At 40.6% G+C, this 14,856-nt stretch overlaps 1 protein-coding gene across 1 annotated transcript in view; it reads right to left on the reverse strand.

Moving 5' to 3' along the window:
* LOC124616751 (tubulin beta chain) overlaps positions 1-14,592 on the reverse strand; it is a 64,521-nt gene extending 49,929 nt beyond the window's left edge. The window contains exons 1-4 of the mRNA XM_047145121.1: positions 14,536-14,592; positions 14,346-14,454; positions 13,500-13,855; positions 13,053-13,252 (exon numbers count right to left, since the gene is read on the reverse strand). Of these exons, the coding sequence (XP_047001077.1) occupies positions 13,053-13,252; positions 13,500-13,855; positions 14,346-14,454; positions 14,536-14,592 (722 nt within the window). The remainder of the gene's footprint in view (positions 1-13,052; positions 13,253-13,499; positions 13,856-14,345; positions 14,455-14,535) is intronic.
* Positions 14,593-14,856: the final 264 nt, after the last annotated feature.

The following is a 14,856-nucleotide window of genomic DNA, read 5'->3' on the forward strand; positions in this document are numbered from 1 at the left end:
AACATAATGTGCAAGTAGTAAGATGCGCTACTCTGAAAATTCCGAGAAAATCGCAGAGAAGTTTTACGTTTCTGTCATGTAATGGATACATCTGTGCTAGGTACTGAATGTTACAGTTCGTGGTTGTCAGCCGGCATGGTAGCTCAACGTGTTCGGCCAGAGGGTTAGCTGCCCTCTGCAAAAAAATCAACACGAGATCAACAAAAAAAAGGAAAAAACGTGGTTAGCGTTCGATCCAAGTAAGCCGGACGGTTCGACTCCCGTTCAAACTCATTTCTTAATCTATATTTTTTCTTCATTGGTCATGTTATTTAATTTATATGACATTTTAGAGGAAACAATTTTTTAAAAAACCACGTCTATTTGCATGAAGTTTTAGTGAGTTTCGTCTTATTTGAGAACTTACTAATTTTAATTAAATTTAATTGCTCGTTTTTCCCGCGTGCCGTTCGAGAGTGGAACGGTAGAGAGACAGCATGAAGGTGGTTCATTGAACTCTCTGCCGGGCACTTTATTGTGAATAGCAGAGTAATCACGTAGATGTAGATGTAGATTAGAACAAACATATTTATAACTATCGACAAGTAAATGAAGGAACACATAGTTTTCCCAAAATTGTATGCATTTCGTAACTTCCGATATCCATTATAAATGCAATCTGGTTGTGTTGTTGTTGTGGTCTTCAGTACTGAGACTGGTTTGATGCAGCTCTCCATGCTACTCTATCCTGTGCAAGCTTCTTCATCTCCCAGTACCTACTGCAGCCTACATCCTTCTGAATCTGCTTAGTGTATTCATCTCTTGGTCTTCCTCTACGATTTTTACCCTCCACGCTGCCCTCCAATACTAAATTGGTGATCCCTTGATGCCTCAGAACGTGTCCTACCAACCTATCCCTTCTTCTAGTCAAGTTGTACCACAAACTCCTCTTCTCCCCAATCTTATTCAATACCTCCTCGTTAGTTATGTGATCTACCCATCTAATCTTCAGCATTCTTCTGTAGCACCACATTTCGAAAGCTTCTATTCTCTTCTTGTCCAAACTGTTTATCGTCCATGTTTCACTTCCATACATGGCTACACTCCATACGAAAACTTTCAGAAACGACTTCCTGACACTTAAATCTATACTCGATGTTAACAAATTTCTCTTCTTCAGAAACGCTTTCCTTGCCATTGCCAGTCTACATTTTATATCCTCTCTGCTTCGACCATCAACAGTTATTTTGCTCCCCAAATAGCAAAACTCATTTACTACTTTAAGTGTCTCATTTTCTAATCTAATTCCCTCAGCATCACCCGACTTAATTCGACTACATTCCTCGTTTTTCTTTTGTTGATGTTCATGTTATATCCTCCTTTCAAGACACTGTCCATTCCGTTCAACTGCTCTTCCAAGTCTTTTGCTGTCTCTGACAGAATTACAATGTCATCGGCGAACCTCAAAGTTTTTATTTCTTCTCCATGGATTTTAATACCTACTCCGAACTTTTCTTTTGTTTCCTTTACTGCTTGCTCAATATACAGATTGAATAGCATCGGTGAGAGGCTACAACCCTGTCTCACTCCCTTCCCAACCACTGCTTCCCTTTCATGTCCCTCGACTCTTATAACTGCCATCTGGTTTCTGTACAAATTGTAAATAGCCTTTCGCTCCCTGTATTTTACCCCTGCCACCTTCAGAATTTGAAAGAGAGTATTCCAGTCAACATTGTCAAAAGCTTTCTCTAAGTCTACAAATGCTAGAAACGTAGGTTTGCCTTTTCTTAGTCTAGCTTCTAAGATAAGTCGTAGGGTCAGTATTGCCTCACGTGTTCCCATATTTCTACAGAATCCAAACTGATCTTCCCCGAGGTCGGCTTCTACCAGTTTTTCCATTCGTCTGTAAAGAATTCGCGTTAGTATTTTGCAGTCTTCGCTAATTCCCACCATATCTAACTTTAACCTATCCATTTCCCTTTTTAAATTTTCTAATCTACCTGCCCGATTAAGGGATCTGCAATCTGGTAAGGTGCCGGAACTACTTTGCACCTGGACGCTTGGAGCTGTAGACACAGACGCAGGCCCCATTTGGCAATTAAATTGCATAGCGGCAAGACGTTGCGCATGTAGCAAGAACGAATAGTGTAGGTGCATTAAAAAAAATTCACAGAATTTACACTCGTACTACAAAAATGAAGATTCACACACGTTCGTCTGAAGCAGCTCAAACGCTAACCACTTAACCACCATTAGCGCTAACGTCCGGCACCTACGCACAGATACATCAGTTACATAACAAACGCGTAAAGCGTCTCTTGTGATTTTCTCGGAATTGCCAGAGTAGTGCATCTTTCTCTTTGCACATTGTTATTTTAATGGTCTACTATGGGTGTACAAAGTTTGAAGTAAATCTGTGATCCCTATGTCGTGGTCTCCCCTTGTTAACAGAATACTCATCCCTCTTCACCGTTTTTACTTTGTCATATGTAGAATCGGGCTTTCTTCTGTTATGTACGTCCCGCCAACCGTTTCATTACACCTAAAAACATTTCAGTTTAGTCATTTCTCGGTTCATTCCAACTGACAGTTTATTTCCAAAACTAATAACATAAAATAAGGTGTTTCTTATACAGAACTGAACTGTCTCTCGAAAATTATGTTTTATTGTTAGTTTGTTGTGTGTAATCCGAGAACCGTTTCGATTGCAACATTATGTCCCGTGCCGATCTTCCCACTGCATACCCCCCTTGTTTTGCAGATGTTACCCCTAATCATCATCATTTCATCCCCATCGACGCGCAAGTCGCCGAAGTGGCGTCAAATCGAAAGACTTGGCACCAGGCGAGCGGTCTACCCGACGGGAGGCCTCGTCACACGCCATTATTATTATACCAGTTTTAGCTGGGTGCTTTGCCAACTGTTGATATGTGCTGCTGTTGGTTGTTTCGGACGACGCACGAACGATATAACGGCGCTCAATGAAAATGTAAAACCGTTCATGAACTGTACTTGGTATACGTGCAGCAGATGAAAGAAACACGCATCCTGATAACATATATGAATAATAATAATATCAAACTATTGCTTTACGGTCCAACAATGCAGCTGTGCGTGCGATTAGGAGACAACGGTACATCCGCTCTTAATATGTTCTTGTGCAGGAAAACGCAGGAAATGGAAAAAAAAAACTTTTGTGTTACGATCTAAAAACAGAAGCGAATAGGTGTACATTTGCAGTTAACACATTCCTCTACAGAGAATCGTGCGAAATTAAAATAAAACTTGTTTTTGGAACTAATAACTTGAATTGGGCGTGCAACAGATAAAAATACACTCGCTGTTAATACATTATTCTACAGGAAAGCATAAGAAATTAAAATGAAATCATATATACGGCGGTGTGGTCTGCGGGCCCAGGCACCACTTCCTGGAGCGATTCACCCTAGTGGGCCCTCGTTTGCAAGTAATAGACGGGAAAAAAGTTTCGGAATTACGCGCGAGAATTTATACCATTAAAATAATAGAGAGCTCTTACAGTCAGCTGCAGTAGTGCAGTGGACAACCCGTCTGTTTACTGTGCAGGAGGTAGTGGGTTCATATCTTGTTAGGTGCTGTAACCTTTTTTTTTTTTTTTTTCATTTGCAAATCTTTATCGAAATGACTTTGATCACTGTATTATTAAATCTTGTAGCGAAAAATGCATTTTGACCGCACTGTACAACCAATAGAAACAGATTATTCGCCTTTCGCTTCTTAATCAATACATTAGCATTTTCAAACATTTAAATATTGTGATGGATAAATAAAAATAATTTAACTCACATACATAAGAATTCCAAACGAAAAAAGAAAGACAGAAACGAAAAATTTGACCTAATGTTTTCAACAACTTTTAATTCATATGTAAGGGCTGAAAACGTAGCTCTTCTGCACACAATTTTGCCTGATCTGCTAATCGGTAGAGCTGTTGCTGATGTCCGAAGCAGAGCTGTCTCTGTCGAGACTGAATGTGCCTCGTCCGCTATCTCGCTCAGAACAACGCGACGAAATTTCACTTACATTGTCTGGCTGCAGTTAAATAATTATGCTCTCAATAGCTTCGTCCATCAGTGCGTCTCTGTGCCAGTGTTCGTCCATAATAGTTCTCACTTTAGCACGCGCCTTCTTTCAGTCGTCTTTCGTAATTCTCTGTATTGCAGCCGTATAGTCATTTGTTGAAGGTGGGAAAGGGTAACGCTGCTGACATTGTTCGATGAAACTTTCCGTTTCATAAAATTCCAGAGAAGTTCGATGGGATTCAGATCACAGTTGCAGGGTGGAAGGCGTAACACAGTAAGTCATTTCTACTCTATCTACTGTATATTCTGGCTCGGGTTTGTAAGTTTCAGAACTTCCAAGAGCTCGTTGCGCGTTAAATATTTTATGCTTAGTCAGCCATGACTGTAGTATATCTATTTTATGAGAATATGTGTTACGGGCTTTATTTTCGTGAACACAATGATAGGGTGCATTGTCTAATACCACAATACTTCCACCTGGAACATTTGGTATTAGGCGCTACTGCAACCATTTTATATAATTTTCACTGTTCATTTCGTTGTGATAATCTTTCGATGTCGATCTCGGAATCATAGATCAGCTCTGCACCCTCAATGTACCCCATTCCTCCTCCCACTTGAACCACTATTGCTCTTTGTCCAGAACTTTCATTTTTCCGCACACCTGGTACGTCACCATGCTGCCAACATTTACTTACAGCATAGTGTATATGCACCCATGATTCGTCAGTATACACGACGGGTTTTTCGCACCTTTCTCGTTTTCTCTCAACGTTCTAAGGAAGCGTGCACGGCATTCTACAATGTCCTCCCTCTCAACCAGAAATGTTCGTCTGAAACCATATATCTTTCAAAATTTTCCAGAAAGGGGTTCGTTTCCCGGTGAAATTACAGTCTGTATCATTCTTCACCCAGTTGTATTCGAAGAGTGGTTATTTCTCTTTTAACCCTTTCGTGAGCCGTGGGAAACATGCTTCCCACTACAATGAACTCGCTCCTAGTCCCGTGGGATTCACAGTTCCCACCTCTGTACGGTGCTACCACCTAGTGAACAGTATAGGGTACTACTTCCAATCGGAAGTTCCCGCCGTTTTTGCTGTGCCTTCGCGCAGAGGCATTGTATAGCTGAGTGTTGCTCTGTAGAGGAGCCTTTCAGTTTTGTTTGCGTGACATTTTGTGATTTTTTCCTCAAAGCTATAGTATAAGCTAAATACTTTTGATTTGCCCAAATTTATGAAGGAAAACGTAATATTAGAACGAGGAGAATTCCTGTCTGAAACAAAAGGAGCCATTTCTGCAGTAAAATGGATGGATAACCAGTCACTTTCCTGTCCTCAATTCATGACCCATGAGAAACAGCTACAGTGAAAAGGAAAAAGGATGGTACTAGTACAGAGATTTCTTGTCCTGAAGTTGTGGCAGAATACAACAAAATAATGAGTGATGTCGATAAGTTTGATCAATTACGAGAAAGGTATGCTATTGGCAGACGTTCTGTAAAATGGTGGCACAGAATATTTTATTTCCTGGTGGACGTTGCTGCAGTGAACAGTTTTATCCTGTGGAAAATAAGTAAAAGAGAAAGTGGACAGCATGATCAGCTCACATACAGGATCCATCCAGCCAGACAATTGACCGCTGGCTTCTCATACCAAAAAAGTCGTGGACAAAAACCTGTCTTTCTGGCAAAAAGGGGTAAAGTACCGGAAGATTTTCGTCATGTGGCTGTAGGGGAGCATCAACCCATTTTAGGAGAAACCTACTGGACGTGCCGTCATTGTAGTACCAAAGCTGCGGGAAAGAGCACTCGCTGTGTTTGTACGTATTCTCAAATACCACTTTGCAAAGACCCATGTTTCAGAAAATTTCATGGCAAGTAATTGTGAACAATCATTGCAACAAGAGAAGTAAATTTATCAAATAAATATGACACATATTGAAAAAGTTGTTTTTGTCATTTAGCTCCAAGGAAGGGCTGTTGGAAGAATACTTCCCACCTTGTTGTGTGACCTCACTTTCACAGTTGGAGCAAATTTGATTTTCTGTATGATAAATATACCTATCTCTTGACTACTATCTGCTCTCCATTCATTAAAAAAAACTGCTCAATAATTTTGCCGACGAAAGGATTAACGTCGTACTATTCCAAGAACTTTCTTTTCAATAAAAACTTGTCAAAGTCGTCGAGACACTTCATTTTCTTCCTCAGTGTCTTCTTTGTTGTCACAATTTTCTGCCCATCGTCTGTCTTTCTTAACATCGTTCACAACATTACGCACTGTCTTTACACTCTTTCCTACTGCAGCTGCTGCTCTCTCCAGAGCTCTTTCTAACATTATTAGCAAACCTTTCCGTTTTTCTTCGCGACAGAACTACGTTATTAATGAAGACTTTTTCGCCTTAGTGTACTCTTCGATAACTTATATTTACGCAGTCACTGTCCATTTCAGCAGACTCCAAGGTAACACTGCTTTAGTAACGCACTATGACGGTAAGGTGACTGTACAAGGCCGAGCCACGTGCGTCATTCGTATACTGTCGAGTATTATCGGACGCCTTCGACCCCGTCAATATGTAAACACAGCTTAGTTCCGCCTTCTGCTGTCGGCAATTGTAAAATGAATTCGTCATAAACGCAATGGTCCACTGTCAATGTAGGAAGACGACTCCTAATCCTGCAAGAGCATCCAAAAATTTAACGGGACGTAGAGGACGCTCCACTGGACAATTGAGGTAGGGAACCTGGGGTCGGACAAGCCAGCTCAAAGAGGTAATAGGAATAAAATCACATGACTGTGTACCATTTTATTTACATTAATTACAGTTAACTGCAAATACCGTCATTGAAACAATGAACCTAGCATTTGTACTGTTATCTTACAAAATGTGCTGAAACTGACGGCCTTCAATCTCAATGCAAGCATGACAACGGCGAACAAGATTCTGATGCACCCTAACAATTATCCCTGGTGTGTTTCGAATCACATCACAGGCAGCTACAATTCTGACAACTCATTCCATCTCCATATCCACTGGGGTCTCGGGTCTAGTGAAGCAGGGGATACAACCCGTCGGCTTTGACCAATGACGTCATACATTAGACATATATATTAATGTCTTCACTTCGAGGCATAGATAATAAAACAGTTCTGTGTTCGGGATAAGCGCTATCATTGTACATTAAAATAATTATTTGTAATGATATTGAGGTAATTTGGAGTATTACTTCGTTATTGTAGAACAATTTTTAGTGTCTTATTTTTGTTTATAGGAATAGATTTGTCTGTTTGTGGGTATGTAATTTTCGTTACTGTCTGTCAAGGCGAGCTTCGGTTATTCCTCGATATTTCCGTGTGGTAAGTTCATTTTCCATTTGCTTCTTTCACTGTATTTCACTATTTTCACATATTTCACTGTTTTATTCCACCAATATGTGTATTTTCGTGTTGTGAAGTACGTGATAGAAATTTCTCAGCTGTATGTCTTCTTTCGTTTCCCAGCACATTTTCGAATGTGTACTTGCTAGGCTATATTACAGGCGAAACCCTCGACACAACTAAAATTTGTAACCCGTCCTTCACTTCGCCTTTACACTGACACTATATATGTCAATTGACGAGCAAGATACAAATGTCGCGTATAGCTACATAGCTCAAGTAACGAATGGGATACTATTAGTGTTCAAGGCAACAAGAAAACTGTACCCCATAGTGAAGTACGGGATACAAACTGTACATGTGTCGTCTTCTTGTCTCCGTGTAGTTCAATTGAGGTAACAAGAAAACTGTACCCCATAGTGAAGTACGGGATACAAACTGTACATGTGTCGTCTTCTTGTCTCCGTGTAGTTCAATTGAGGTACAGGTTGCAAAAATAACGTACGTCTATTTCCACCTTTTCGTTACCAGTGTACATATATAAAGGTCAACGGACGTCTGGTATACATATATTACATACGTAGGTTCTTCTGTCATCAATAGTACTGATATGTACGTAAGAAAAGACTGTTAGTAGTAGTGGAGCCGAAATAAACAACACATCTGCAATTTGTATCCCGTGTCCCACTTAAGGTTTACTGAAGCGGAGGATACGTCGCTCAAGTGAAGAACAGGACAGTAATGCTAGTGAAAACGAAAAAATCGACTTACGACAAACTTGTATTCCGTACTGTACTTAAGCAACACACTTCGAATGAGCTTTTAATTTGTATCGGGTGTTTCATTTACGGTTTAGTGAAGCAGGGGAACATAGTTCAAGTGAACAACAGGACAGCAATGCTAGTTGAAACTAAGAAATCGACCTACGCTGAAATTCTATCCCGTACTGCACTTAAGCAATACAGTTCGAAAGAGTTTCGAGATACAACTGAGATACATGTAACGTGACGTATTCTTTGCTAGTAATATATTTCATTCATTTCTTTCCATTGTATTTTGCGAAGAAATACTAAGATACAAACACGCGATATCGGTAACGTGAAAATACTACTGCCCTTATATATGTGAAGTACAATTTTTCTCTCTTGCATTCCTCGCTCTTTCATCTTTGTAATACATGTTATCTGGCCAATTCTGACGTCATTGGTCAAAGCGGACGGGTTGTATCCCCTGCTAAACTAGACCCGGGGTCTCATACACAAGTGACTTTAGGTATCCCCGTAGGAAATAATCATGGGAATTCAGCTAAGGTGACCTCGCAGGCTATAGAATAGCACCTCGACTTCCAATCCAGCGACCAGAAATACAGCATTGAAGTGAGGCGGTCATGTTATTGTATCCATACATCCTTTCACGAGCAGCCAAGCGTATGTTCTCCAACAACTCAGGTAGATCTCTTTGCACGAACCTCAAGTACAGGTGCCCATTCAGACGGCCAGGTAGAAGACATCGCCCAGTCAGACTGTAGCCTACAATGTCGGCCAGAAACGTACTTGATGGTGTGACTCTACTACAGCAGGAGGGTTTTCCTCGTCCCACACATGGCTATTGCTAGGGTGACCAGATACAGTTGTTTAAAAAGGAGGACAAACAGCTTCAAAAAGGAGGACAAATGAAGAAAAAAGAGGACACATCAAACGGGTCAGCTTTGGATAAGTCACGTGACTGCCGGGCATTACCGGTAAAACTAGTAGTTAATTGCTACTGATAGTCAGGTGGTGGTTAACTGAGCAATATAGAAAAAATTAAAAACATTGATTGTGGTGACCGTGGCGTCAATTGTTTTGTTATGCCAACAACACGGAATTGTTTACAAAGCGAAAATCGTAAGAACATTCACCTCCCTTCATTCGACGCACCGCTACCAACATCTACAATTCAAGCAGCAGCTGAAAACTGCACTTTAACCTTCCGAATACAAATAAATTGAATGACTATGAAACAGTGAAATAAAACCATGACAGTTAATCTGTCGAGTTATTTCTTACCTTTATTGGCCTCTGAGACGTACGTTCCAGCCCTACATATCTTACATTCCACTTCAGATTCATTTCTCCCTTTCTTAAAGCCGGATATTTGTAGGAAAGGATATCAGAAAATGTACACTTTCATTTAGGCATAGCCAAATATATTACGTAGCTCACTTGGTTAATAATTACACTCACAAATCACACGTGCACTACAGGAAGCCAAGCCAATACAAAGCGAAGATACGAAACGAAAATGTTTAAATAATCGATATTTGCATTCGCTTATAGGTAGAGCAACGATAACATCGACGATCCTGTTGCCACCTACCAACACCGCCTTCAAAATGGTTCAAATGGCTCTGAGCACTATGCGACTTAACTTCTGAGCTCATCAGTCGCCTAGAACTTAGAACTAATTAAACCTAACTAACCTAAGGACATTACACACATCCATGCCCGAGGCAGGATTCGAACCTGCGACCGTAGTGGTCGCTCGGTTCCAGACTGTAGTGCCTAGAACCGCACGGCCACTCCGGCCGAACACCGCCTTCGTGCACGTTTATCAAGAAGGCTGTGCCAGTAGTTAAAGTATTTAAGAAAAGAGCCAATAGAACGGGACGAATTGTAAATTTAACTGTATTACGCTCAACTTTGCGAAAAAGCTGGACACTGTAAAAATCCGCCCCGACCCCGGGCAAAGAGCTAAAAAAGGACATGTCCGGATTAATCCGGACGTCTGATCACCCTAGCTATTGCTGCTGTTCAAGATACCTTCATAATCAAGTGAGACCTCGTCAGTAAACAGCACGATTTCAAGGAAATATGGTTGATCAGTCCATTGTTGGAGCGACCACTCACAAAATGGTATGCTTGGTCCAAAGTCATCAGATACATTGCATGGACTCGTTGTCGGTGATATGTGTGTAACTGTTGTTCGTGGAGTGCTCGCCACACGATAGTATGTGCAGCGCCCTTTTCACGTGCAATACGACGAGTACATACACGTGCCAGCACCTCCTCTTCAAAATCGGGTGAGCGAGTGGTCCTCAAGTTGCTAGGTCCCTCGTTTCTTCTTCTCCCACATTCGCCAATCGAGAGAAATAAACATTCGCCGTGACAGATGGCGTTTGTGAGGAAATCGTTCCCTATACAGCCTTTCGGCAGCGGGAGCATTGCAAAGTACTTCCCCATATATAAGATGCATGTCAGTGAGTTCTGCGAAAGTGTACCGGTACTGCTCCATCGTATTGTACTGTACGTCTCTGAATAGCACTGAGTAATGAATGGTGTTGTCGTTGATTCCTAGCAAGTTCTGTTATGGGACGATGTAAATACGACACACAGAGCCACCCTATGGACAAGTAAAGTAAACAACACGTACATCATGACTTTCTAGTAATCAGGCTCCCCCTCCTTGTTTCCTAGCAGGAAATAAGGGCTGTTCATGTAAATAAACAGCACATTACGTGTAAACATGTACGCATGTTAGTTGTAAATAAGCTGGAGAACAGTAATGCTAGACAAAGCGGTAGACAAGTTTACTTCCATATCTCCTAAAGCTGGATTCTCCGACCCTAGGTTCTGTACCTCAAATTGTTCATTGGAGCATTCTCCATGTCCTGTTACCGTTTTGCACGCTATTACGGAAACGGCGTATACGGCGAGCAGTGAAATCTGAATTGAATAGTTTCCTTTCGTTTTTGGATTCCCGCTGCGTGTGACGTCATTATGACACTAGGGGAACCGAGCTTTCTCATAGGCTGAACGATTTCAAAGTCTCAGAACTATCTTCGTTACCAACATTCGCTCCATGTTTAAGACACTTTTCCTTATAAACTGATAGAAGTGTAGGGAAAAGGAGATATGTTTTACGCCATAGAAAAAACTTGGCTGATTTATTTCAGTGCATAATACATGTATATACCGCATCTAAATTATCAGAAACGCGAGAGGTTTCCAATATGTGCATTTTACCCGCAGATGAATAACGGACCCATTACTAAATACATTTGCTTCCACCTGACAAGGGATACAGTATGCTTACCAATAGGTGAAGTGTGTCTCATCAGCTCAGTTTCTGTGTCACCTACTCAGATCTGTTGGTTAGGGGATGCGTGTTAGCTTCGAATATTGCCAGGTCCCTGTCTCCACTGTAAAGGGCTCATAGACCTACCATAGACATGTCACACTCAGCCAAGGCGAGCGGTAATAGGTTCTGTATTTCATGGGGAGGAGACAGTCTTCACAAGAAAGAATAGTACTTGAGGTATCTTTGGTATCTCTTCCGTGTGTCTCTCGACAGCTCATCCAAAACACTCATTTGTAAAAGCTTTCAATTCTTTGACAGAGGTCAGGGCGATTTCCAGCTTCATACAAATACCAACTAACTCATCCCGTGTCAAAGAACAGTATTCTCTTGGGCTATGTCTCGGTTGGCGCAATATTTTTTTTCGGAAAAGTAAACAAATAACTTCAAACCGAGATTGCTGATTCTCAGTTAATTTCTGGATCTGTCATGCAACATGGACCAATTAACAAACAAGAAAGGATTTCCTGTTATAACGAGAGAAAAATCTGGGGTAAAATTTACTGATATCCTGATGCAACTTGGTATTTTGGGTCTCCAACTTACTTTTTAAGGTCATACTCTCTAACTCGAAAATAGCAAAAAATTACGACTAACGCAGACAGCATATACGTATCGAAAATGAAAGCTAAATTAAATCCCTTATGACAAGTAACCGACAAAAATGCAAATCACTGCAAAGGACTTCAGAATAGCTATGCGTATGTCGCAAACGTACACTTTCAAAGAACCCGATCAGGGAGCGCAGAGAAAGTGGAAATATTGCACTAATTAGGTGAATTCATACACTGTAATTAAGGGGAAACGATTTTCCAAACCAGACATTACCGCTTAAATTTAAAGAATGCGCAACGGTAACACCCAAAAATTATCAAAACTAAACCTTTGTTACATGCATATACACTGAAATCAGGGGGCACTATTGTCTGGACAATGTCACTACCGCCAAAATTTGTATTAGACACAATGAGGATTACTACTATCTTCGAGCTGAGGACCACACCAATAAGCATTTTTTTGCCAATCACATAATCTTTTACTATCACAGCACAAAAAGACTTCTTGACAAATTGACAGTTTTGATAAGTATTCGAGTAAATAAAGCAAAGAAATTAAGTGTGATTTATAAAAATGGATTACAGTATTTGATTTTATGTTTACTTACTAGTCAGGCCATATACATACAACCAATTTAAGAGCCTTAGAATTAGGAGAAGAAATCTACATTTGGTTTGATCATCATTGTATCGAAATTGCTTAGTAGATGACCTTTAACATTTCTAGTGGCAAAAACAGAACATCTCTAAACGAAAATGCAATCATCATAAACTGTAAATCCGATAATAGTGGATGATTTCGACCATTAAGCACTACAAAATTTCCTAGTTTCTTTTTTTCACAAAATAGGATCTAGACAGTCATGCTAGTGTTTGGACCGTCCAAGCACAACACTAGCTCTGCAACTTAGGCAACTGCTGTTAGCGTTAACGACATTCATTTTGCTTAATAGAACACGTACCTGAGACATGTTGTTACCCCGGACATTGCTGCAGACACTAAGTGGTTGAGATCTCCATAAGTCGGAGTAGTGAGTTTTAATGTACGGAAGCAGATATCATACAGAGCCTCGTTGTCGATGCAGTAAGTCTCGTCAGAGTTCTCAACCAGCTGATGGACGGAGAGGGTCGCATTATATGGTTCGACAACTGTGTCAGAGACCTGTAAAGTAATTCAGTCAATTACTGAATGATACAACAGTGCATGTTAACGGATATGAGGTGACAACTGAAAGATTGTGTCAGATCAGGAACCGGAAATTCCTGTTTATGGCAAGCAGTAGTCTTAATTGTTAGGGTACCTGAGCACACTTCCACACATGACCCAGACTTTAGTTGGCACCGGTCTTCATTGATATCAGTACATATAATTCAGTACATGTCAACATTAATACAACGTCCGCCCTTACCTTAGGTGATGGCACAACACTGAAAGTGTTCATAATGCGGTCAGGGTACTCCTCTCTTATTTTCGATATCAGCAGCGTTCCCATGCCAGAACCAGTTCCACCACCGAGAGAATGTGTTAGCTGGAATCCTTGAAGGCAGTCACAACTTTCTGCTTCTTTCCTCACAACGTCAAGCACGGAATCCATCAGTTCAGCTCCTTCCGTGTAATGTCCCTTCGCCCAATTGTTGCCTGCTCCACTCTGCCCAAATACGAAATTATCTGGGCGAAATAGCTGTCCAAATGGCCCAGATCTGACCGAATCCATAGTACCAGGCTCCAGGTCCACGAGAATGGCTCTTGGCACGTATTTCCCACCTATGCGAAAAAAAGATAGATAGCTATCATACAGAATACTAAAACTAACAGTGGGAACCTCGGATTACAAATGGTAAAGGGTAATAATATTTTCTGAATACCATCTTCTTCACATATCTGTATATGTCTTTCTTGACAGAAGGTGTGGCCGGAAAGGACATTAAACACGATGCTCTTTATAGTCTTGCTAAAAGGAGTATACTGGATTTACAGTTTTGGAATCTCTAAATCAAGATGTTCCGACGACGTCCAGAATTATGAATTTTGTAGCAAAGGACTAGGATTGTGCAATAGTGTTGACACATCTCAAATGAAAAAAAATCTAATTAAATATGCCCCCAATCTGGTCTCATCAAAATCAGAAGCAATCTTAACCGAGCTGGACCAGCTATATCAGTAGCCACAGATTCATCGATGTAAATTTTGCAATCATTAATGAGATGTTTACCAGTTAGGAGTCTATGAATGATCAGAATTTACAGAAAATTACCTGTTGCTTCGTTGTAGTACACATTTATGCGTTCCAGTTGTAAATCAGAATCTCCATGGTACGTTCCAGTCGGGTCTATGCCATGTTCATCAGAAATTACTTCCCAGAACTGAAGAGAAAAACTAATTACTATTTATGTTACTTGAATACAATGACGATAAGATAATTCGAAGTAAAAATAATTTCATACCTTCGCTCCTATTTGGTTTCCACATTGTCCAGCTTGAATATGAGCTATTTCGCGCATCTTTGGTCGTATGAAAGTTACCAGTTGCTATCGCAACCCACTCGTATTACCTATCTTCTAGCCTTGGCGTGTGTATGTTGACTGCTGCACAGAATTTGAAAATGTGTATCTCATAACAATAGGTAGCGGAAAACGACATAGTAAAATTCAAAACGGTATTAAAAGTTTTTCTTACGGTAATTTTACCAACAGAACATACGTTTTCCTCTTTCGGAAATGCCTACTGTCGTTCTACCATTCCAAGACGTTAATTTAAGGAAACTA

This window comes from Schistocerca americana, chromosome 5 (assembly GCF_021461395.2).
Source record: "Schistocerca americana isolate TAMUIC-IGC-003095 chromosome 5, iqSchAmer2.1, whole genome shotgun sequence".
Lineage (NCBI taxonomy): Eukaryota > Metazoa > Arthropoda > Insecta > Orthoptera > Acrididae > Schistocerca > Schistocerca americana.